The 26,600-nt window shown below is 46.4% G+C and overlaps 1 protein-coding gene across 1 annotated transcript in view; it reads left to right on the forward strand.

Moving 5' to 3' along the window:
• Nucleotides 1-26,600, forward strand: part of XYLT1 (xylosyltransferase 1) — a 303,918-nt gene that overhangs the window by 248,862 nt on the left and 28,456 nt on the right. Inside the window, exons 6-8 of the mRNA XM_036825572.1 lie at nt 6,287-6,367; nt 21,393-21,609; nt 24,696-24,872. Coding sequence (XP_036681467.1) covers nt 6,287-6,367; nt 21,393-21,609; nt 24,696-24,872 — 475 coding nt within the window. The remainder of the gene's footprint in view (nt 1-6,286; nt 6,368-21,392; nt 21,610-24,695; nt 24,873-26,600) is intronic.

Below are 26,600 nucleotides of genomic sequence, written 5' to 3' on the forward strand. Positions count from 1 at the left end.
CCGCAAGCCAAAACTACTGAGCCCATGTGCCACAACTACTGAAGCCCGCGTGCCTAGAGCCCATGCTCCCAAACAAGAGAAGCCACTGCAATGAGAAGCCCACGCACTGCAACGAAGAGTAGTCCCCGCTCACCACAACTAGAGAAAGCCCATGTGCAGCAAGGAAGACCCAACACAGCCATAAATAAATACATAAAGAAATAAATTTATAAAAATAAAGTAAATAAAATAAACTGAAAAAAAAAGCATCCTTTGCATGAACAGTTCCACATCTGGGAGTTTAATCCTACAAAAATCTATCATACCCACATGTGGAAAGATAAATGTGCAAGGATGTTCATAGGAGCAATACCTGTAAGCAGGGAAGCAGATGAGGAAACAACCTAAATGTCCATCACTAGGGGATTGGCTGTGCCCATTCCATAGGAGGATGTGCGGCCATTAAAAGGATGAAGTCTTCCTGCGTGTGCTGATTAGACAGAACAGGACACATCGTTACATCAAAAAGCCACGAAGATGCATGTTCCCGTTTCTGTAATAAAAAATGGATATAAATACTACAGCATCTACTTCATAGGGTCGACATGAGGAATAAGTGGGTCAATAGGTGCAAAGTGCTTAAAACAGTGTCTGACCCACATAGTAGGTACTCAAGTGTTAGATACTGTTGTTGCCTCTGCTGTTATTTCATGATCTTGCTGTAGCCTGAGTTTCACAGTTATAATTTTAAAAGCACAGGAGATGGTTACAGTTGGCCTTCCCACCATCGTGGTTTTCTGTACTCTTGGGTTTATTGTAGAAAGATAGAGGATGACGTTTCTCCTGGGGTCACACATCCCGTGGCAGATCCATGTGCCCAGAACCATCTGATTTTAAAATGAAAACTTCTGTGTCCTGGGCACCCCCTCAGTCCTGGGCACCCCGGGGCAGATGGCCACTCTCCATATGCCTTTGGTGGCCCAGCTGCTTTAGGAGGAATACGGACAAGGCATCATTATTGCTTTTCACATGTCATAGGAGAAAACATAAAAATGGTACGTCAGGATGGAATATTATTTAGCCTTATAAAGGATAGAAATTCTGACCCATGCCACCACATGGAGGAACCTTGAGGACATTGTGCCATGTGAAAGAAGCCAGTCACTAAAAGATAAATACTGTGTGATCCCACTTATATGAGGTCCCTAGAGTTTGACTACTCTGAATATTCACAGAGATGGAAAGTAGAAGGATGGTTGCCGGGGGCAGGGGGAAGTGGGGAGTTGTTGTTTAACGGATTCAGAGTTTCAGTTTTGCAAGATGCAAAGAGTTCTGGAGATGGATGGTGGTGATGGTTGCACAACAATATGAATGTTCTTAATACAACTAAACTGTACACTTCAGATGGTTAAGATGGCAAGTTTTATGTGTATTTTGCCACCATTTAAAATTTGAAAAATAGAAGGGTACATCAGCTACCACAAATATTGTTGCATAGGGTAATGCAAAGGTGGTACCTAAATTGAACATATATAGGAAATAACTTATTTATTTATTTATTTATTTTTGGCTGTGTCGGGTCTTCGTTTCTGTGCGAGGGCTTTCTCTAGTTGCGGCAAGTGGGGGCCACTCTTCATCGCGGTGCGCGGGCCTCTCACTATCGCGGCCTCTCCTGTTGCGGAGCACAGGCTCCAGACGCGCAGGCTCAGTAGTTTTGGCTCACAGGCCTAGTTGCTCCGCGGCATGTGGGATCTTCCCAGACCAGGGCTCGAACCCATGTCCCTGCATTAGCAGGCAGATTCTCAACCACTGCGCCACCAGGGAAGCCCAAATAACTGTACAGATGATACACTAGTGGAGGAAGTTGGGGAAATACTGTAGTGTATTCTGAGCTCAGATTGAAGGTGCCTCAGTGCTCAGCTTGCCCGATTCCAGAGGCCTCCATCCACTGCCCCTCACACACATTTCTGCTCCACAAATGGCCCACCCACTGCATCCAGGAAGGCTAAATCCGGTGCCCTCTGGGGTCTGGGCATACCTGGCAGCATCAGGGGTTTGAAATCCTGACATTCACAAAACTCTGTGCCGAGCTTTGCCTTAGCACCGTCAGCCTCGCCATCGGCCATGAACACCTCTGGCAGCGTATTAGCATCCTGTATCAGGGAAGGGGTATCGGGGTGGGCAGGAGGGACCCAGAGGAGGGCAGTTGGCTCTGTGTTGGGCTCCTTCCACGTGAGACTGAGCAGGCCCCACCCGCTCCGTGCCCTGCCACTCGCTGCCTGCAGACAGGCTGGGCTGTGACTGGACTTCTGGGCACCCGAGGACCTAAGAGCTATGCCCCTTCTTCCTGGGTGTCTTCATGCCCAGAGCTGCATGCATATCTGACACACACAGCAGTGTGGTGGTCCTCTGGGAGCCAGTTCAGAACTGTGATGCCGGCTGGGAGACTGTAGACAGGTTCCCTTCTGTGGGGCGTCTCCCAAACCATGCTCTGCAGAAAATTCGTGGGTATGAAGCACAGAAAGCTTTCCAAGTTCAAATCAGGTTGGGTCTTTATACTGCTGTCCCCAGTTCAAAATGTCTTAAGCTTCTGATGCTCACGATGGCAATAATAATACTATTAAATAGCAGTTAACCTTTATCAAGGGCTTACTGTGGGCTGGGTACTACCGCACGGGTCTTACATGCATTATTTTTATTTAATATTCCCAACACCTGAGGCTTATTGAGATGAAAGTAACCTGCCTGAAGTCTGGGCTCTCAGGAAGAGACCGTGGGGAGAAGATGAAGAGGAAGAGAATTAACTACCGATATTCATGCTTGGCTTGAAGCGGCACTTCCTAAACTTTAAAGGGCACACACATCCCCTGGGAGTCTTGTTAAAAGGCAAATTTTAACTCAGTATGTCTTGGGTGGAGCCTGAGGTAGGACACGTCTAATAGCAGTGGGCGAATGCTGCTGGTCCCAAGGCCAGGCTCTGAATAAGGAGGCAGTGGAACACATGTGTGTTTTCTCTTGTACCTGGGATGGAATTCGTTCACTCATTCATTCATTCATTCATCCATTCATTCATTTGTAGAAGCCATCTAGTAGCAAAGAACACAAGCTTTGCATTTGGAACCAGGTTCCAATCCTAGTTCTGCACTGTTCACTAAATGGGTGTTTTCTCTGAGTCTCAGTTGCTCATCTGTAAAATGGGAATGAAACTCGCATTTTAGATACTCTTTCTGATTACTAAATGCAATAAATTGTAACAAAAGTCTGCCCTGGGGCCTAGGGCCTGGTGGACATTTCATAAATGGTGGTGCTTTGGGAGCTCATTTTACTATTCATGTATTTATTCCTTCTAACTGAGGTTCCCACATGGTTCCATTAAGTTTATTTACATTAAAATAAATGTATTTATTAAAACAAATCATTTATTGTAATATTTATTTACTTACATATTCCCATAAAGATGTCCCAGTGGCTCCAAAGGCCACAGTGATGGGTCCCAGAGGCCCCACCATGAATCGGAGGAACTGGCATAGATGTGTCTTCTGATAATTTCCACAAAAGGTGGAAGGAAATTGGGGAGGAGACAGACACAAGCGATGAGGTGTGGAATTCACTTGGCAAATGACTCCACCAGAAAGGAGTGAGAAATGCGTGTGAGGGGGAGAGAGCAGGGAACTGGGTAAAATGACAACAGATCGCAAGCTGTTAATTATCCAGAGGGAACTAAATATTATGTAGGCAATTACCAACAGGCGTCGGAAAGCCCCGTAGGGAAACCTGGTCCTCATCCGAATTCTGTCTCCCCCTGCAGAAGGGCTGGGGGACAGGTTTCAGCTCGCGGGGCAGGCTCTTCACCTGGGGAGGGGGAGGCAGGGTCCCCTCCGCGTCCAGCCCAGCCAGGACCCAGCGCTGTGCTTTGAAAATCGGTTTTACCCACAGGCTCTGGGCCTGGAATCCGCAGCCCCTCCCCACCCACGCTCCCTCCCCTAAGATGTCATCTTTTGAGACGATTTCATGTGGAAGCATCGCTAAGTAAATTCGCTAAATGCCTATTCATCCCCGTCAGATGGGGACGCAGTGAAGCGGTAAATGTGACAATGGCCCCAGCTCGGGGCCCTGAAAAGCGTTTTCTGGGGCTGCTAAATGGAGCCTCAGCCGCTGACCCTGGGAGGCCTGAGGCTTCGTGAGAGGGGGGCCCAGGAGCCCCGGCCCGGCCCCTTCAATCCTGCCACTGAGGCTGCTGAGAGGCCCCTCTTTATTATTCCTGCTGCCAGGGACCCATTCAGAGGTTAACTTGTCCCGGTATTCATCAGGAGGACAATAATGAACTGTCGCAGAGAGTAGAGAGGGGCTTGGTAAACAGGAACTGCTAAGACGCGGAGATGGAACGGGCCTCTATGGTTTGTAAGAGAGATTGCTTTCATTTCCTTTGCAGGCTGGTTTAGTTTCCACCTCTCCAGCAACTTCAAGAGGCCCTCTGCCCACAGCAACCCGTAACTGGGAGCGAAGTACGGGAGGGAAGCACGCGTGGGCTTTACCTCACCTGTTTGCGGAGATGCTCCACGTGCAGACGGACACGTGGACTTGGCCTTTGCCTGCGTCCCTGGGATTCGCCTGTGTGCGCATCCGCAGGGCTAAGCTTTCCGCGTTTGTGCCTGGGCGGATTTACCGTGCCGTAGGCACACGGGGTTTTTCTGGCATCTGCAGCCACTAGAACGGCAGGTTTTGAAGTGGTGTTGATTTCTGTAAACTAGTACGGGATGTCGGCAGTGCTCGTTTCCACTGCAGCATCTCTTAACTTCTCTGTCCCCCTCCGCTGAAATTATGAGTTGGTTAACAATAGTGGTCCAACCAGAGAGCAGGGTCTTGGAGTGGCGCGACTGCAGGTGATGCAGGGAACTGAAGGAGGGGGTGAGGGGTGAGGGGTGAGGGCGGCCCTGACCAGGTGGTGGGAGGCCAAGAGCAGAGCAGCTTGCATTTATTGTGCACCTACTGTATGCCCTTTAAGTCCACCCGGTTATCCATCAGTATGTATACCTACTGTGTGAAGGGCAGCCAGAAGAAGGCCGCCACTCAGAGGCTGAATGACTTACCGTAGGACACACAGCTGGGTCAGGAGTGGAGCTGGGATCTGTTCCCGGCCCTTTCTGCTTCTAGAGCACAGGCATCGCTTTCTTAGGCACCCACCTGCCCCCCCCAAAGTCTAGCCTCCTTTCTCTTCCCAGAGATGCGCCTTCACCGTTTCTCCCAATTTGAAACAATGGTTAACCCTTTCCTTTTAAGTAAAAATCCCTGAGCAGAGAAGCCAGATGATAAAGGAGCTGTCACTTCAGCACCGTTTACCTGTTTGGGTTTATTCAGCGTAAGAGGCAACTGCGTTTCTGGCAGATGGAGACCCCGTATGACTGCCTTTTAAAATACTGTCACAGCTGTATGCACAAGCTGATTAGCTGTGACTACACTGCTAGTGCTGAGATTGATGGCGATAAATCTGGGATAACAATGCTGGGAACAATGTCACCCGTTTGCATCGCACTTCATATTTCTTAAAGCTCTCTCAGTCAGCCCGGGGGTTATGGATTCATTCATTCATTGACTCATTCATTCCTCAAAATGCATTTGAAGGAGTCAGTTCAAACTCATCTCACCTTGAGTCATCCATTCATCCAACAAACATTAATGTACCTCCTACTATGTGCCAGTGATGAGTGAGTTTCATTAGGTTCTGTCCTCACAGAGCTTACATCCTAATGTAAGCAAATATAGCTCTTTCAGATGGTGATGAGCTCATGTTGTAAATGCAGTGATGTGATGGGGGTGGGGGAGGCAGGTGCTACTTTAGGTTGGGCGGCAAAAAAAAAAAAAAAAAAAAAAAAAGCCTCTCTGAAGAGGAGACATTTGAAAGGAGACCTGGATGACAAGAGCAGACATGGAAAGATATGGGGTAGAATTTCCCAGGCACGGCAAGTGCAAAGGCCCTGAGGTTACTCTGTATGTGGCACTGAAGTATTCGCTGATGCCTTACTGTTTGCCAAGCCCAGTGTTGGGCACTGGAGATTCCAAAACAAATAAGGTACTATGCTTATTCTCAAGGAGTTCATAGCATATGGAGTATGTAAGAGACACACAGTCCATTTTAGCATACTGTGGTAAGCTCAATGATGGCGACACATGAAAGAAGATGCCTTACCTACCTGCATGGTGTGAAAGAAGGAGGGGACCTGGTTTCTGTGACAAAGAAGGGAGCCAGGACACAAAGTCTCCATGATTTCTGGAGGACCCTGACTTTCCTCTCGGTTTGCTTCCACAGGACAAATGACCAGCTGGTGGCATTTCTCTCCCGATACCGAGATATGAATTTCTTGAAGTCACACGGCCGGGACAATGCAAGGTAATATATCCTCCCCCTACCCTTGTGCAAAAGGGAAATGAAAATCTGGGTGATCATTTGGGGGCTTCCTTCTAGGCTGGTTTGATGCAGCCAGAGAAACGTTGAGGATGGGAGAGAGGCATGGCATGGTTGGGCCTTGGCCCTTTCTTTGTAGGATCTGAAATGGTATCTCCTGCCAGCCAGGAACAGAGATAACAGTGAATGTGTCTCATCGTGTCATAGTCCTTTACACCTTTTCCCCCAAGCCCTTTCATGAGTCCATTATCACATTATGGCTGTCCTTCAAGGAAACTAGGGTAGTCATTTTAATACCCAATTTATTGGTAGGAAGACTAAGGCCCATAGTTTAAGTAAATGATGTCCCCAGATCATTCATTCGGTCAGCCAGTCATTCAACAAACATGCACTTAGTGCCAAGCATGTGCCAGGCACCCTTCTAGAGGTGAACAAGACAAAATCCTCACTCTCGTGGAATTTACCTTCTAGCAGGAAAGAGTCTCATACCAACATGGAGTTGAACTCAAGTATCCCGACTCCCAGCGCTGTGCCCTCACCATTGCCTCACTCTTGCTGCCTAAGATGTTGGCAGGGATTTGAGGCACCAGAAGCCCCACCTGGATCTATTGTGCCTCTCTCACTTAAACTGAGCAAAGCCAACAGCATCACTACAGTCCCGCTTTGAGCTGAGTCTAAATCTCCGTGGCCAGAGATCAGCTAGAAGGGACACAGTCTTGAGCACCCTCTGTAGGAGAGACCACAGGATCCGCTCCACCATCTGGACGTAAAACACTGCCCAGGATCACTCCGCCATCTTAGAGCCTTTTCCTAGCGTTGCATTCAGAGCTTCATCTGGCAGCTCACAGGATACCTTTAGCGTGTTAATGTGTTTTGTTTGGCCTTCGTGCTGGTTTTGTTTTGTTTAATTCAGGTGCTTCATTTGAAAGTTAATAGCCCCATTTAAAGATAGCAATATTTCCCAGGGAAATCCAGATTTCCAGCTCATCTTAAAAGAGCCAAAGGTCCACTAAATCTGTGCCTGAATTTCCTCGTGGAAGTTATGATCTGGGTCTTAGACAAAGCGCACGTTCTACAGGTTGCTGCAGTCTTTGCTGCCCTCTCCCCTACCTCACCCTGTTGGCATTTCAGTTTGCCATCTCTGCTGTAGGTGTTCTCTGCCACTGCCGATGGAGGTGTCGTTTTAGCTGTTTCTGTGATCCACGTTACCCAGATATCCACAGAAGGGAGGGGCAGAAGCAAGCAGCAAGCTGCATTTCCTGAGCTTCCAAGAAGTAACCCCAGAATCCTTGGGTTGCATCATTTGCCTTAATTTTAACTTTGATTGCATCCAGCTGTCTCTTTCTAGATTGGGCCTGTCCTGCTGGCAGCCTGCATTCTTTACACTTAAAAGGAGCCCCCAGACTTGAAGATGCTCTGTAAATTAGCACAGATTAATATAGCATGTTCTGGCCACTACACTGGAGAGGCCTGGTGGATAAAGAAGAATTGTAGACACATAGTGGGCTGTGTTCCTACTAAGTGCACATCGCTCTGCTGGGCCCTTTTCACACGGGATCCAACTTTATTCCTACAGTCACTCAGTGTAAAAATACGTATTATTATCTCCATTTGTCAGGAGAAGAAAGGGGAGCTTTGGGAGCCCAAATGATTTTCCCAAAGTCACACAGCTGGTAAGTGCTAGAGTTTGAACCCAATTCTCTGGCCCCAAAGCCCATGGAAGCAGGGTGGAGCTGAGCAAGATTCCACGGAGGTGGTAAGTTATCAGAACTAGACCAGATATTGGTATCCCTTCCCTTAAGTAGAGAATGAAGACGCTTCTTCACTTCCAGATAACTTATAATACATGTTTTGTGCAAAGTCGTATCATTAGAAAGGAATCCACTGTAAGCTGATGGACTTGTGTCTGAATTACATCCACCCTAGTATTGTTGTTTCAGCCTGCTCAGTATTTATTCTCTATCTACTATTTCCAGGCCTTGTGCTAGGAACTGGGTACAACACAGAGGTTAAAATCATAAGTTGTTTTTTCTTTTTTTATAAATTTATTTATTTATTTACTTTTGGCTGCATTGGGTCTTCGTTTCTGTGCAAGGGCTTTCTCCAGTTGCGGCGAGCGGGGGCCACTCTTCATCGCGGTGCGCGGGCCTCTCACTGTCGCGGCCTCTCCCGTTGTGGAGCACAGGCTCCAGACGCGCAGGCTCAGTAGTTGTGGCGCACGGGCTTAGTTGCTCCGTGGCATGTGGGATCTTCCCAGACCAGGGCTCGAACCTGTGTCCCCTGCATTGGCAGGCGGATTCTTAACCACTGCGCCACCAGGAAAGCCCCATGAGTTTTTGAGGTCATACCTCCTGGGTTGAAGTTCTGATCCACCACATCCTGTCTGTGTTTCACTGGGCTGGTGACTTAACCTCTCTGAGCCGGTTCCCTTATCTGTACAATGGAAACATTAGTGGACTTATACGCACGAGATTGTTGGGAGGATTAAATGAGATGTTGTATATAAAGCATTTGGCATATCATAAATGCCCTATGAAGATGATGATGGTGGTGGTGGTGGTAGTGATGATATCATTGCCATGATAAACATTGGACTGAAATATTGCAGGTGGGAGAAATAAATAGATGGTGTATAGGCCAGAGTTGTGCCTCTGGGTGTATGAGTACATCTTGTCCAGTTGATGTGCATCAGCAGTTGACAGGTGGTACCCAAATGGCACAGCAGGATAAAGGGCAGGATAAAGACGCAGGCTAAGGAGTTGTTGCTTGCATCTCCCTCTGAAACCCTAAAACCCAAGGCTCTCTGGACAAAACAGCTCACAAGTTCCAACACTCATGCATGAGTCCTCAGCTGGGATTCTCTCACTTAGATGAATTCAGGAGATTAATTTAGAATTAATTCAATAGTAAAATGAGCCATCAACGGCGACTTTCTCCTCTTTGTCAGTTGAGGCCTCACCTGCCGAGTGAACAAACCTGGCCACGCCCATCTTCCCTCGTGTCTCCCACGGGTGCAGCCTGGGTGGGGCTCCGCTCTGGCTCTGCACTGATGGCATGTTAGGAAGGACCCTTTTTGGTGGGAAGTGACAGAAACTCAGCTCAAACTCGCTTAAAGGGTAAAGGAAGTTATTGGGTGATGCAACTAAAACATTAGTATCTGACTTCAGACATAACTGAATCAAGCAGTTCAAGTGATATCATCAAGCCCAGACTCTCTGTTAATTCTTTTTTTATTTTCTGGCTGCCTAATTATTTCTTCTTATTTCTGGAGAGGGTTAAAGTAAAATAAACACATCGCATCAAATAGCCAAGTAGTTCACTGGCAGGAATCTTTTTTTAAATTAATATATAACCGACATATTATATTAGTTTCAAGTAAGTGATGTAACAATTCAGTATATGTATATATTGTAAAATGACCACCACAATAAGTCTAGTTAATATCCATTACCACCCATAGTTACAATCTTTTTTCTCGTGATAATAACTTTTAAGATCATAGCAAATTTCAAATAAGTACAGCACAGTATTATTAACTGTAGTCACCGTGCTGTACATTACATCCCCAGAACTTACTTATTTTATAACTGAAAGTTTGTACCTTTTGACCACCCTCACCCATTAACTTCTGTTAGTTCTCTTTCCCTTTGTGTTGGTTTAATTTTCTGGCTCCAGATGGTGACCCTTCTCAACATATTAGCCTCATTTTACGGATAAGGTAACTGAGACTCAGAGAGGTGAAGTAACTTGCTTAAGCTCACGCAACTAGGGCAGGGTTAGGACTCAAACCTAAGTGAGTGTGTCCGCAGAGCCCAAGCTCAAATCCCTGCATGATGCAGCCTCTCCGTGTTCTAGTCCTGCTTTCCTCCAATACGCTGGGTGGCTTTGAGGAAGCCACTCTGCTTCTCTGGGCTTCATTTTCTCCCTTTGAAAAACAAAGTGGTTGAATGACATGATCTCCAAATGCCTTCCCATTCTGATGCTTCATGCTTCGGGACCAGACAGTGTGACAGAGGCAGAGAGTTTAAAAGACAGAGAGGTGGAGAGGGACAAAAGCAAACAGTGAGATACAAAATAGGCCACAGGGTGCCTTAGTTTTTAATTCCACGTGGTTCCTAATAGCAGTTTTGACCTTCTGTCCCCAGCTTCAGCCTTTAGCAGCCAATTTGGACTTCCAGCTCCCGCTGCTAAGAGATGGCATAAAGGCAAACTGGTACTTTAATAGCTGCCAAATTGGTCCTGACTGTTCCTATAATTAAATGAAGAGGAGTGTTGTGTTCACTGTATTTCCTTGCTTTCCTCCAAAAATGAAGTAGCTAGATATATTGAAAGACAAATAGCACAATTATCAGTTTCCCAGATAACCTCTGCAGGGCTAAAAGAAGCAAGTGCCCTGAATAAACAGGTCTTGGCAAACATCCCCAGGAACTCCTGGGTTCTGCTCGGGGAGCATTGGAGAAGTTTCCCAAATCTCGGCAGCTTGATCAAGGCTCAGTGTGTAGGGACAGGCCCCTTACAGGGAGATGGAAAGGGAAAATCATTTCCCTCAGCCGGAATAGAGTTTCCTCTGGGAATTTTCTGGCCTTGATTGGTCTAAATTCTCCAAATAATTCAAGGTCACCAGGGCCCCAGTGCTTAGCCCTGGGGCAGAGTGTGGTGTAGTGGTAAGAACATGGGCAAAGGAGTCCAGACACCTGTGCCAAAATGCCAGCTCTGCCGTATGACAGCCAGGGGACTTTGACAAATGGCTTCGACTCTCCATGCCTTCGTGTCCTCTTCTTTATAAGATCAGAACAGTGATGTGGGGGTTGTGGAGGACTCAGTATCCTCACTGACCACAGGAAGTGCCAAGCCAGGTGCTTTCAAGTTGTGCTATCCTCTGTTAAAGAGTACAACTGAGGCTTGCACTGTTGCTTTCACTTGCTCAAGGTTCCACACAGCTGGCATTGGAGCCTGGTTAGGTCTGACTTTTATCACCCCATGATTAGTGACTGCATCTGAGAGGACCTGTTGTTTTCAGTTCTTGGGGTGTGTGGATGAAAGAGCAAAACTCTGCTGATTTTAAGCAGAATCATTTTTAAAGGAGCAAGGGAGGAAAATCAGTCCTTCCCCTACTTTCTAGAGTCACCTTATCCCAAAGTGTGTTCACAATCCACCAGTGATATGTGAGATTATTTGGGGGTGTTCATAAGTGGGCATCATGGGAGAGTTAGTATTGATTTTATGCATATCAACTAAAATTTATATAATTAGCCCATCTAATCGATGATTTCATGGACATGATGCTTAGAATAAGACTCAGTTTAAAAGAAAACAGTTGAAGCTATCTAAAGTTGGTTTAGAAAAGAAATATTAAGGAAAGTCTCATACAGACTTCATAAAACCTATAGCATAGCAGTTAAGAATCTGGGTTCTGGACCCCGACTGCCAGCGTTCGTATGCTGAGCACTCACTAGGTGTGTGGCCTTGGGTAAGTTACATCAATCACTTGTGCTTCAGTTTCCTCATCTGTAAAATGGGAATAATGATAATAAAACCAATCTCATAGAATTGCTGCAAGAATTAAATGAGTGAATATGTGAGTAAGCTCTTGGAATAGTTAGTTATGCACATTAAGTTGATGATGGTGGTGATGATGATAGTGGTGATGGTGACAACGATGGAAAAGCCCTGATGATGGTATATATACACGTGATTAACGTTTTCGAAACATTTTCTACAACTCTTAGAGGAACAACTAGCATTTCAAATGTAAGAAGACTAGACCAGAAGGAAGCTAGGAGGGGTCCCAGCCCTCAGGTCAAGAGTGGCATAAACAAGTTTCTTCCTGTTCCCTGGTCTGGGGCCCACGTGCTAGAGGCGGCAGTCCCTCGCTGGGTGCCAGAATGGCAGCTAAAGCAGCTTCAGCAGCTTCTTCTCTCTGACACTGAACTAATCTTCAGGCCCAAACCTCCCTTGATGTATAAATAGGCAATTGTTTAACCAAAAGTTGGCAAATCCATCGAGAGCCTGGCCAGGAACCTCCTCCAAGCAAATCTGCTTTCAGGAGGCCCTTTGGTGCCAACTTGCTTATCAGGAGAAGAGCTCTCTCCCCATCTGTCTCGTAGCACCATGATTGATGGGAGGAGGTAACTAATATCTCATCTCCAATGGGGAAAGCAGATTGCATTTCCCTCTTGCTTTTCTTAAACCCAACCGGTGAGTTTATCCCTGTTTGCATGTTCACTTTATTTAATCCAGTTATGGTAGCCATGTCAAAATAAAGCTTAGCATCACACAGGCACCCATACAAAGCTGTGTACACAGACGCTCTGTGGGCCTCCGCATGAGTTTTGAGGTCAACTTTCAATCTTTTCTTTTTTCAAAACAATACGTGTCAAAGTTGGATCAAAGGCTAGAAGGAAAATATGTGCAGTGTCATCTCTGAGACGTAGAGCATGATTTTTTTATTTCCTTCTTTGCTTTCTTTTTGTGTTCCATGCCTTCTATGGAGAAACTGCATTACTTTTATAATCAGAACAGAAGGCAGTAGACATTGTTTTTAAATATGTGTGAAATAGGGAAAATCAGTTAGCCCTCAATGGACCTTTAGACTCTTAGAGGTGCAAGCTGATTCGGGCCCTGAGTGCTGTGAAGAGCATGGGCCACCAAGCCTGGGATTCTCAGTTCCAGGATTTGGGCCCCTAACTCTGCGTTTCTTCTCAGGCTGGGTTTTTTTCCATTCCTGAATGTCAAAGCCAACTCAGCTTTCTTCGCCCAGGGCATGTGTAATGATAGGGTTTACTGTGTGCCAGAGACTGTCCCAAATGCCTTAGAGATATTAATTCTTTCAATTTTCACAACAATCCCGTGGTGTAAGTGCAGTCATTATCATACCCATTTTCCAGATAGGGACACTGAGGCTAGAGAGATTAAACAACACACAGCTTGGGAATGGGGAAAGAGACTCGAACCCAGGCAGTCTGGCTCCAGAGTCTACATTCCTAGCCACTGTGCTATACCGTTTCCCTAAGTATGTTCACTGTGGAGTTTCCTGCCATGTCCAGGCCACATGTACTTATGGCTGATACATTCCTTCCACCAATCAGGTCAGAGTCTGCCTCTCCTGTGACTGGTCTCCTCTGGAGTGAGGTAGTGAAGCTGAGCTTCTCCCTGTAGCTTCCACTCCCACCACGTTAGCTTCTTTTCGTTCATTTGGGCTCTTGCACACACTATTTCTGTCTCCTATAAAGTTCTTCCCCAAAATTCTTCAGATGACTGATTCCTTCTCATCCTTCTTGTCAATGCCACCTCCTCAGCAAAGTCTTCCCCAATAGTCTTCACTAATTAAGTCCCTGTCTCTTTATTTTGTCATTGTGTTCTAAGTTCTCCTGTATAACACTTACCACAGACATCTAATTACATATTCATGTGTTTTGTAGCTGTTTATGACTACTTACCTATTTATTAGAGTAGTGTTATAGTCTTGTGGCTAAGAGTGTGGAATCCAGAGCCTGACTGCTAAGGTTTGAATCCCTTCCTTGCCACTAACCAACTGTGTAGCCTCGGGAAAATTAGTTAACCTCTCTGTGTCTTTGTTCCTTCATTTGGAAAATGAACCCTCATAGGATTGTGATGAAGATTAAATGAGAGAATATATATTAAGTACAAAGAACAGGACCTAGAAAGTAGCAAGTGCTCAATAAATGGTAAATATTATGGTTTTATCTTTCATCTTAGAAGAGAGAGGATAGGGATGATATCTGTCTTCTTCACAACCATATTCTCAGCACAGAGACTTGGAGAGTTGCTGAATGAGCAAATGCCCCAAGCCCCTTTTCTCTTCCAACTACTGCAGAGTTGGGGCCTGACAGCTGACTCCAGCCCAGCTTGGGAAAGGGCATAACCCACACTGGACATGTGAGAAATGGCCAGCAGAACCCCTGTGGAGCTGCCAAACTAGGAAACCCAGTGACCTGAATCCTCACTGACTTGTGCCTTGGAAAGATGGGAGGGTTTTGTATTTGTGGTTCTCAGACAGAATCAGGGTGCCTGTGTTGCTTGTCACCCGCTACCACCACAGCCCTGGGCATTGCTGCACTAAAATAATTGCAGGAGATGGGTGCACTGTGAGGGCTTTGGGCTTCTGTCCTTGGTGCTGAAAAGGCATTGCTTCTCAGAGCATGAAGGGTTTCTCCTTAGCTGTGGAGGTGCCCTACACATGCCTGTCTACCAAATCCCAGAATAGAGAAGAGGAGAGAGAGAAGTTTTAATTTTCTGGCTTGATGAGGGAAAAAGTTAAGTATCTTGGTGAACACTTATTAAGCACTTACTAAGTGCCAAGCACTACGCTAAGCCTTCTCCATATATAATATAATCTCACTTAAACTCTCTGAGGCAGATATTATGACGATCACCAGTTTCCGTGTAAGAAGCTGAGGCATCCATGTTCAGGTTGCCCAAGGTTAGTGGCAAATCCAGGACTTGTACCAAATATTCTGGCTCCAGAGCCCCTGTGTGCCATGGCTGTTTGTGTGAGCCCATTCACATAGCTGGCTGATTTCATACATTGTGTTTTCATGCTTTGTTCCATGACTTTATTTTTAAACTAAAATGCTTAGGTTGTACTTAGGCTAAAGGAGTAATCTGGGTTCAGTGGGAGATCACTGGAGAGAGAAAGAGAAGAAGAGGAAATATTTTTTCTAGGCTGTGTGACTTCGGATGACTTTGGATCGCACATCCTTTCTGAGTCTCAGTGTGTCGGGGTTTTTTATCTATAAAATGAGTTATATTAGCTGATTGCTGAGATTCCTTCTTGCTCAAACATGCTGTAAAATCTGAGGGGCAGTGTTCTTCCTTTCAGAATTCATTACAGGACAAGACAGTTCTGGAATAATTCCACACTTGATGAATATACCGAGATTGTAGCCAGGGAATTAACTGAATTGAGAGACTTCTTCATTGTCTGCCCTTTCTGAGGCCATTTCCAAAGGCTACAGATACTTTCTTAACTGACCTCTTCTCCCATGGGGGAGATTCAGGACCCCTTGCCATCCTCCATCTGATTTCCTTTGATGCTCAACTGAGTAGATTTGGTCCTTGTGACATCCTAGTAGAAGCATATTTAGCTCTGACTTTGTCCCGTATTGTGGCAGTAGAGAAAAATCTCAGGGAGGCAAACCATCCCTGAGAGCCCAGGAGGTAAAACCAAATGCAAACGATACCATGTTTGCCCTTAAGTAACCTATTCTGAAGACAGAAGTCCTTGTGAGGTCTGGCTGAAAGCCTCTTCCAACCAGCAATGCACCATTTTCTCTTGGTTCTCTCATTTCTGGGCATTGTCTTTTTAAGGAAACAGAAGTTCTCAGATCCTTCATTTGGGTCCTTTTGGAGGGACCCTGGCGAATTGAGATGAAGAATGGCAGAGTAGTTAAGCACTTGCATTGGATTCCTCCAGACCTGGATTCAAGTCTAGGCCTGTTAGCTGCGTGACTTTGGAGAAATTACTTAACCTTCCTGTGATTCAGTTCCTTTGTCTGTCGAATGTGTGTTAGAAAAATCTGATACCTGGCTAACTAATGGCAGCTACTTCCTGATTGCCTGACAGACATGGCTGTTACTGTTCCCTTTATTCATTCACTCAACAAATATTTATTGGGCACTAGCTGTATGTTAGGCACTGTAGTAGGATACAGGGGTGATCAGAAATAGACAAAAATCTCTGCCCTCTTGGGGCTTACATCCAGTAGTAGAAATAGGCAATAAACTAAATAAATACCTTGTATATTATATTAGAAAGTGAAAAGTGCTATGGAGAAAAATAAAAGACCAAAGGAGGATTGGGGAGGGATGTTATCTCTATGAAAAAAAGGACTGATGGTTGGGTCAGCCCATTGCTTGGGTGAAGAGTGCTTACTTTGCAAGGACCTTTGTAAACATCACCCATCACAATTTTGCAGCTGATTTGGGAACTTGTCGGGATAGGTGTCACGGAGCTCATCCTACAGGTGAGGAAACTGGCATTCAGAGAGGTTAAGCCAGCCCCACTTCTCAGTGAAAACAGAGACAGCATTGGTACCAGATCCTCTTCATGTCTGCTCTTCTATGGTATCACCTGTTGACCCCAGTTTTACCAGGTAACCAGGTCAACTGGAAACAAAACTGAAGGGAGGGCAGCATGATTGGTCACCTTCTGTGAATTGGGCCGATTGCTGCAAATCTTCCCTCCATCCTTCAGGTGAGAGAGCCGTGCACCTTTTCCTGGTGAGCCAGCATTGATGACAAGACTCACCCAGGTGTTCACAAACTTACTTTGGTTTCCAACCTTTACCTTTTCAAGTTATAGTAAATCCGCAGGGAAGAATAAAAAGCAAATCACTGTTGAAACAGCTGATTCTTTTCACCTGCTAGATACCCAGACTCTGGGCGTCTGCCACCTTCTCCCAGTCCAGACCTAAGTTCCTGGTAGCCCCTTTCTGAGACCTAGGCAATCTGTGGTCTCTGTTTACTCATAATTAACCAAAGCATGTGTTTGCAGCTTATCAGTTTTTGAAGGCAGTAAATACAGCGGCCAATCTCCCAACCCCGTGAATGTTTCATTTTGGAGATTACTGCATAAATATTGTATTTGGATATTGCGGTCCGGGACATCACATTAAAATTGCAAGATGATGCTGTTATCCCATCTAATGGAACATGAAATTAAAAAGCTGGTCCACGGAAAGAAAACTTTTGCAAGTCGTCCCACCTGTATTTCTTCTCTCTCTCTCTCTCATTCTCAGTTGGTCTTGATTACCATGTAAGTTTTGATACAGAGTATCTTAAATTTAAAGTTTTAAACACAGTTAAGTGTGCCCACTGGACATTATCATATAATTGGCACCAGCCAGAGTCGAGGTAGGATTTTATTTCCTCAGACTCGGCGGCTTCTTTCAGGTTGTCACTTAGAGCCAAGTTTGGTGTCAGTGAGTGCTATGGTGAGTGTATTGAAAACCCTTCACCAGGTCGCTCCCCAGAGAGAACATGGCTTTGCTAACGAACTTGGATTTTGCACTAGGAAAGGTGTGTTAGGGAAAGAACAGGACCAGGGACGCTGGACACGTGGGTCTTCTGGCCGGCTTCTGCCCTTGTTTGTATCCTCAGAAAAGTCGTCAGCCTTCTCTGGGCTCTCATGCATCCGTCTAAGGCTTGCCCCACACCTCTTCCTGGGTATAACAGAGGGACTTAGAGAATGTCACAGCTGGAAAGTACCCTAGAGATTACCTAACCCAGCGTTATTATGACTGGTGGTCTGTGGGCTGGATTCAGCCTAGGGATATGTCTTATTTAGCCAGAAATGCTTTTTTTAAGGGATTTGAGTGCTTTTCAGAAAATGCAGTCTCTACGTCTTTGCTAACTCCACCTACCCTGTTATCTTATACTCAGCCCCCCTCGCAAACTTATATTATTTGTCTGACCCCTGTAGACATTTAATTTTATAACCTAGACCTAGCCCAACTTTGTCAGTTTCCCATGGGGGAAACTGAGTCAAGGTCATCATTTTCCAAATTCACCCAGCTGGTTACTGGTAGAGCCACACTGCACTGTAGATGAAAAGCACATTTTAGCAGAATTAAGTCCGTTCACCACCAGCATCATTGTTGTCACCATTTTTATTACACTAGCATCAATTTGGTTAAGAATTAAATATATTACACCATCGTGCTCAGTGAGTGACCAATGTCAAGAAGCAGGTCCTCTATTTATGCAGAAGAAAGTGCTAGGGATGTGGGTTTATTAGTGAGGTTTCAGGAAGTTCCCTTTGGTGGATTTGTGGGAGGCCCAATGGGAGAGATTCTTTGTAGAATTCAGCATGACCAACAGGGTGGGACTATCTCCAGCTTCTATGCCCTGACGTCTGGTCATCACCGTAGACCTTTCCTGAGCAGATGCCTTGCACTCTTCCAGGACCTGTAAGATAGGCAGAAAGGAGGAAGCCAAGATCAGTTCTAGTGAGCACAGCATCTACCTCAGAGGAGACAGGTAACTCTAATGTGAAGACAGAGATGAGGTCTGCCATGGAGGCACAAAGACCTCTAGACACACAATGGGGGATGCAGCCTGCTCTAGTGGAAGAGGTGGCATTAATGTGCCACAGCCATGGCTACCTGCCCTATCTGGAGCCTAAGAACATTTGCATTCATCACGGTAATGATAAAGGTGAAATCATTCAGGAATGTATTAGTCAGGACTTTTTCAATTGCAAGTGACAGAATCCCATCTTAAAATGCCTTAAGCACTTTACTGACAAGTCTGGGGGTGAATCAGGTATAGCAAGATCCAGGGTCTCAAGCAAAGTCATCAAGGCTTTGTCTGTCTGTCTCTCCGCCTCCCTTACTTCCTCCCTCCCTTCCTCCCATTCTCCATCTCTCTTTTTTTGTCTTCTGTGTTACCTTCATGATCAGACAACCTCTATACTCATGGTGACAAGATGGCTGTCAGCAGCCTTCAGCTTACATTCTTCCAGAAAAAAATCCCCTAGAAAAGCCCTCCTTCCTAGTATGTCCAGCAAAAATCCAGAACCTAGTCTCAGACTCAGCTTGAGTTGCTTGCCCATCCATGAAGCAATTATGGCAGCCAAGCAGGTGGAATACTCTGATTGACCAGGCTGAGTCGTGTTCCCACCCCTGGTGCTGGGGGTGAGGCAAACCAAGTGAACTGAGAGTTGAGGGTGAGCAACTGTCCAGAATAAAATCAAGGTGTGGTTCCCAGAGAATGGATGCTGGGCAGACAGAAACGAGGGAATGAAGCCCCATTATTTGCTACAATGTGGAGGAACCCTGAAAACGCGAAGCTAAGTGGAAGAGACTACAACTTGTGTGATTCTATCTATAAGAAATATTCAGAATAGGTAAATCCATAGATGGATTGCCAGGGACTGGAGGGAAGGGGGAATGGGAAGTAACTGCTGATGAGGATGGGGGTGACAAAATATTTTGAAACTAGAGATGACGATTGCACAACATTGTGAATGAACAAGTGCCGTTGAATTGTATGCTTTAAAATGGTTGATTTTATGTTGTATGAGCCGGAGAAGTAGCAAGATCCCTGGGTGGGGAGACCTGTAGACTCTAAACTCCCAACGAGATAACCAGCTCCTGAGGAGCAGGGACCATCCTCACTTCTCCTTGCCTCCCACCAAGGCCAGCACATGCCTGGCACATAGTAGGTGCGAAATTAATGCTAACTGCAAATGAACTGAGAGTTTGGGCCAGAAAGTTTGGCCCTCGTTCTGTCTACCCTCCCAACAACACACCCACCTTACCAGCTCTTTGACCTTTGATTTCTGCATCTACAAATTAGGAAATGCCAATTCCACCCTGCCTGGCTTGCAGAATCCCAAGAGTGTGTGTGTGTGTGTGTGTGTGTGTGTGTGTGTCCTAGAGCAGAAGTTATTAATCTGAGGTTCATGGATAGAATTCAGGGGTCTGTGACTTTGAATAGGAAGAAAATGATCTTAATTTTCACTAAACTCTAACTGAAATCTAGCTAAATGTAGGGTAACAAACCACCACAGTATTAGCAGTTACTGTTAGGAATCACTTTTTTTTTTTTTTTTTGGCCATGCCACGTGACATATTGGATCTTAGTTCCCTAACCAGGGATAGAACGCATGCCCCCTGCATTGGAAGCACGAAGTCTTAACCACTGAACCGCCAGGAAAGGCCCAGGAATCACATATTTTCAAATCGCATTATAACTGCTGCATCCGCTTCTAAATGTCATATATGCTCACCTCTTCTTCAAAATTACAGTAGTTTTTAGACCTACTACAAGATCTTGTTATGAAATGTGTTAAAAAGGAAACACAGGGCTTCCCTGGTGGCGCAGTGGTTGAGAATCTGCCTGCCAATGCAGGGGATGAGGGTTCGAGCCCTGGTCTGGGAAGATCTCACATGCCGCGGAGCGGCTGGGCCCGTGAGCCACAATTACTGAGCCTGCGCGTCTGGAGCCTGTGCTCCGCAACAAGAGAGGCCGCGATAGTGAGAGGCCCGCGCACCGCGATGAAGAGTGGCCCCCGCTTGCCGCAACTAGAGAAAGCCCTCGCACAGAAACGAAGACCCAACACAGCCAAAAATAAATAAATAAATAATTTAAAAAAAAAAAAAAGGAAACACATGTAATTATCATAAATGTGGTGTTTTAAAAAATATTTTGTAATACTCATTTTAATGTGTGAATCAAGAATCATGTGAATTACTATATCATCACTTTGGTATTTTTGGAAGTATTTTGTAACCCTGTGTATTTTTGTTGTATGCATTTAAAAGCATTATTCTGCAATGGGATAAATTGGGAGTATAGGATTAACAGATACACACTGCTATATATAAAATAGATGAACAACAAGGATTTACTGTATAACACAGGGAACTATATTCAATAACCTGTAATAACCTATAAAGGAAAAGAATCTGAAATATATATATGTGTGTATATATATATATATGTATATATGTGTGTGTATGTGTGTATATATATATATATACCTGAATCACTTTGCTGTACACCTGAAACTAACACTATATTGTAAATCAACTATACTTAATTTACTAATTAATTAATTAATTTTTAAAAATAAATTAAAAAAAATAAAAGCATTATTCTGAGATGAGGGTCCATAGGCTGTATTCACCAAACTGCCAAGGCATCCATGGCATGAAAAGGTGATTTCAAAAGTTCTCTAAAGAGGAAGGAGATGTAGCAGATGATCATTGCCATATAATTGTGCTGCGTGGGCAAGTCTCCTAAGCTCTCTAAGCTTCCGTGTCCTCATCTGTAAAATGGGCATAATAATAGTACCTACCTCATAGGGCTATAGACACCAGCCTCGCTTGTGAAGATCAAGTGAAAAACTACACACAGAGCCCCTAGCTCAGTACCTAGCACACAGTAAGTACTCAATAAATGCCTTTATTGCCGAGACTGTGCCATTTCATTTGGACTCTAGGTGGCGCTCTTTCGGGGCTAAGCACTGCTTTGTCTTGCCCAGGTTCATCCGGAAACAGGGCCTGGACCGGCTCTTTCTGGAGTGTGATGCCCACATGTGGCGCCTGGGGGACCGGCGGATCCCAGAGGGCATTGCCGTGGATGGCGGCTCAGATTGGTTCCTGCTAAACCGGAAGTTTGTTGAGTATGTGACGTTCTCCACAGATGATCTGGTGACCAAAATGAAGCAATTCTACTCCTACACCCTGCTTCCTGCAGAGGTGAGTATCCAGGAAAAAATCCCTAAGAAAGGTAGGGGCTGGCTCTAGCCTTTGGAGCAAAGTGGATGCGGAATTTTTGCTGAATTTTTGGCAAAGCCACGCAGGGTTCAATACGTTGTCCTCCAAACATCCAGAGGAAGATGGGGAACTGTATTGGCTACCAGGGACCTTGCTGTCACAGGAGGGCCCCTGGTCCCCTCCAGTCTACATGGAGGTTGTATGGAGTAGATGCACAATGCTGCCACCAGCAATCTATACAACATCTTTAAAGATGTAAAGTAAAAAAGGCAGTTCTTCCTCAAGACACTTGGCTCCCATTAGTCGTAAAACCATCACGATATACTGATTTTGTTAGAACAAGACACTTTATTGCCATTTTTCAGAAAACTGTTATTTATATAAATACAAAGTTCTCATACCTACAATAACAATGGTGCCCCCTAGAATTGTGCAGTGTGTAACCTGCACAACTGTATATGCTGGCTTTTTCAGGAAACACCCACATCAACTTTTGACAGATCCTCCACATTTACCAATCCTGTAATAACTTTTCAACACCAAGAATTCCTTTTCTAATTTTGAATAGTATTCTATCATTCCCTGACAGACAGTAGTTTTGGCCTCATCAGTCACACCAGAAATTCCAGTGATCCCAAAGCCAGGGCTTCTGTTGGGTATGCACTAGCCCCCTGCATTGACAGTCACTGTGTCCAAATGCTTGGGACTCGGCATTTCCTGTCGGCTTTTGGAAGTATTTGAAAAGCTCTGGGAAGTCTGTCACCACTTTTCAGACCTCAGGATGGGAAACTGTCTTAGTTCAGGGTGCTAAAACAAAATACAATAAAATGGATGTACTTATAGTTTTGGAGGCTGGAAGTCTTTGATCAGGGTGCCAGCATGGTCAGGTGAGATCCCTCTTCTGGGTAGCAGGCTGACTACTGACAGTCCTTGCTGTGTCCTCACATGACAGAAGGGGTGAGGGTCCCCTTTAAAAGGGCACTAATCCCATTAATGAGGACCCCACCCTCATGACTTAATCACCTCCCAAAGGCTCCACCTCCTCACACTGTCACATTGGGGGGTTAGGATTTCAAACTATGAATTTTGGGGGGACACATTCAGTCCATTTCAGAAGTCCTATTGTGTAAGATTGCAGGGTATTCTGAAACAGCCCCAGCCCCGTCTGGAAATGCGTAGGGACTCAGTGCTGAAGTGTTGCCCCTGACATGCCAGCAGCCTTCTTATCAGACCTGGACTGAGAGATTCTAGATTAGCTCCCTGACCTCCAGTTCATTTTCACCCTAATTTCCAACTTCAGAAAATTCCAGAGCTGGTTCTGTTTCTATTGAGCCTGCAACACCTCCCATAAATGGCCCACCATTCCTGGCTGTGCCCCATCTCTGGACCACTCAGATTGTGTGTTTCTAGGCCAGACAAGACAATGCAACTCATTTGATGGTTTCCACATCCCTCACCGACATCTGGGGCAGGGCCAAGCTCTGAGTAAGGCTGACTGCCCACTTCAGTCCTGAGGGATGATGGGCTTGTCATCACTGGGCCTGGTTTTGCTATTCTGCACACATGTTAAGTAATCAGCTTTTAATCCTATTTCAGCGAAAATTACCTTTTCTATCAATTCTGATAACCTCCTCATCCATTATCTTGCAGGGAATTTCTGTATCATTACAAAAGGACACAGGGCAATCGATAATTGGGTACTTTCCCCCACTGCTTGATGGAGAATATGTGCCTCTGTGGGCTTGTAGACAATTCAAGCTTAAAATGCAGGTTCACAGGCATGTCATTTAACATCATAAGAAGGGCAGCTGGGGTGTGGATAGAGCCTAATTTTGTCCACTTACCCACTGAGAAGAGACTGTTTGGGGCTTTGGCTGTTTAATCCAGGTGCCCATCCCAATGCTGGTTCTCTCTGTCCCAACCATCCCCCACTTCCCAGCTCACACAGGCACTTTACACTCCAGCATCCCTGTTGGATCCCACCTCCTCCATCCCAGCCTTTCTGTCCTGCCCTTCTCCCAGACCACCTCCAGGGGACCAGTTTAGAATAAATCTGAAGGCTGTGCCATGAATTTGTAACAGGAAGACACGTGTTCCCCAACAGCTTTCCCTAGGAAGCAGAGAGCAGGGGAGAACGTATCTGCCTGGTATCTGAGGTTGTTATAAAACAGTTGTCCAAATAGAAGTCAGTCTCTCTCTCTCTCTCTCTCTCTCTCTCTCTCTCCTCTCTCTCTCCCTCCCTCCCTCCCCCCCCCCCCTTCCTCTCTTTCTCTCTCTCTCTCTCCCCCCCCCCCCCCTCCCCCCCCCCCCCCCCCGCCCCGTCTCTCTTTCAGCAGCTACCACCATGTGTCTCTTCTCTGGTCTCTCTTTTCACTCTCAACATTGCCTCTTTCTCAGATTCTTAGGAGAGGTTGACCAAGCCTCAGGAATAGGGGGAGATTACAGCACCTGATTCAGCACCATGAACAGTGGGAAGCCCAATGGACCCCCACCTCCTCCCCTCCCAGTGTTGTAGTCGCTACTCCAGTGACTAGGGTAGTAGGGCATCCATGATTCTGGCCTCCCTCTCCCAGGAGTGAAATTCCAGAGCTTTAGTCTTTGTTTTCAAGGTATCTCAGACCTGAATCTCTTTGGTTTCAGGTCTAACTATTTGCAAAATCAAGAGCCCTTTTGGCCCAGGGTTTTCTAGAAACTTGTCCCAGTGTTTTTCTCTGGTCCCCATGTGTTGACATACCCTAAGGGACTTTCTCTCTCTGCCGAGCAGACAGAGGATGTCCTGGGTGATAAGAGATGTCTTGAAATCAGTTTCTAGGCTGCTGGGGAGAGACATCTTAGAGAAACGCTCAGAGCAGTAACTTCTAAGCAGCATTAAGCCACCCTGGACAAAACCTCCAGGGCACCCTTGGTTGGCCTGGACTGCACTGAGCCCATTTGCAGAGAGAACAGCTGAGTCTCCAGGAGAGTCCCTTCACTGTCAGGTGGCCCTCGGGAAGGACCCCCACCCCCCACCCCAGCCCACTCGAGGGAGGTTGGACGAGGTCTCAGGTTGGCCCCTCTCTGCCCCGCAGTCCTTCTTCCACACGGTCCTGGAGAACAGTCCCCACTGCGACACCATGGTAGACAACAACCTGCGCATCACCAACTGGAACCGCAAGCTGGGCTGCAAGTGCCAGTACAAGCACATCGTGGACTGGTGCGGCTGCTCCCCCAACGACTTCAAGCCGCAGGACTTCCACCGCTTCCAGGTGAGCCGCGCCTTCCGGCCAGTGTCTGCCGGCATCCGAGGCAGCCCTGCAGGTCCTCGGATCCCGCACTTTCCAACCCTGGCTCTTGATGATAATCATAACAACGTCAACAGTAGCCAGCGTTTATTGATCACTAACACCATGCAAGGGACGTTCTAACCACTTGCCCTGTATTGACCCATTAACCCCACAACAGCCTTAGAAGTTACCTACATACATACATAGATTATTATCCCATTTTAGAGATAGGGAAACTGAGGCAGAGAAAGATCCGTAACTTTATGCAAGGTCACATAGCCCAACATACCTGTTTCCAAAGGCCATACTTGTATCCATTTCTGTATACTGCCTTTCAATCAGAATCTCCTGAAATATTTGTTAAAAATATATTTCTGGGTACAAACTTGATTAGAGGGCAGAGTTTTTCAACCTCAGCACTCTTGACATTGTGGCTGGATAATTCTGTGTTGGGGTGAGGGGGCTGTAGGATGTTTAGCAGCTTCCCTGGCCTCTACCCACTAGGTGCCAGGAGCACCTCCCCCTGTTGTGATAACCAGGGACGTCCCCAGATGCTGCCTAATGTCCCCTGTGGGGATCCAGTAGCACCCTGCAGTTATGACAACCAGGAATGTCTTCAGACATCGCCAGCTGTCCACTGGTGGCAAACTCATCCCCAGTTGAGAGCTTTTGATCTCCAGTGAGGTCCAGGAATTTTTATTTTTAATATATTACACTTTGAGAAATTCTGATGAGCAGACAAGTTTGTAAAACACCGCGCTCTGTGAACTTTAAAGGAGGAACAAGAAGAAACGTTATTGCCTTCACAGGTATCGCTGCAAGGCCCATCGAGTCATAGTTGTGGGGAGAGCAGAGGCAGGAGGGTGGCCAGTGCCGCACCTGCTTCCCGTGAGCACCAGGGGTGCCTCGGACCCCAGACCTATTCAGGACGGCGACCCCTTTCCATCCCGTGTGAGCACGCCTCCCACTGCCTCTAGGCCAGTACCCTGAGCTCTTCCTCCTCTCCCCCTCACCACGCCCAGCCTCAACTGCCCAGAGCACAGACAGAAGGCTACAAAGTGGTTAAACAAGTCACTTTGAGGTCACTAGAGCCGCCACGTGGAGATGATATGCTGCTTCCCAAACCATGAATGTGGGGGAGATGGGGGGGGACAACAGTGCCAGGCTGATAACCCAGTCCAAGGCGCCCCTGCTGCCTTGCTCTGGTACATAACGGAAGCGTCCAGGGAGGACACGGACCGCCCCCATGAGGCTTCCACCCTCGTAGCCTGGTCCCTCGGAGTGTGGTCCACAGACCGGCAGCAGGAGCGTCACTAGGGAGCTTGTTAGAAGCGCAGAATCTCTGCTGCTCCTGACCTGCTGAGTCAGAATCTGCATAGTAACGAGACCCCCAAGCAACTAGGAGGCTATTCTGTTTGAGAAGCACGGCGTACGGGTCTGTTCTATCCCAGGCGGTGTGCCTGGTCCTCTGTGGGCGTTGGCTTCACCGGGTAGAAATCATCTCCACTGTGCAGGTGGGGAAACCAAGGCACAGTGGCAGGGGCTTAGTTGTCCATGGACATGCGGCTTGCGGAGTGGCAGGGTGGGGGGTCCCACACAGGTGTTCCCAGTTCCAGACCTGGGCTTTTTCCACCAGACCCCGCTGCCAACCTGGTCTCATGCCTGGTTGGGTGCAGACTACACAGCAGGTTTCATCCCATCATTCTTATT

Source organism: Balaenoptera musculus, chromosome 15 (genome assembly GCF_009873245.2).
Source record: "Balaenoptera musculus isolate JJ_BM4_2016_0621 chromosome 15, mBalMus1.pri.v3, whole genome shotgun sequence".
NCBI lineage: Eukaryota > Metazoa > Chordata > Mammalia > Artiodactyla > Balaenopteridae > Balaenoptera > Balaenoptera musculus.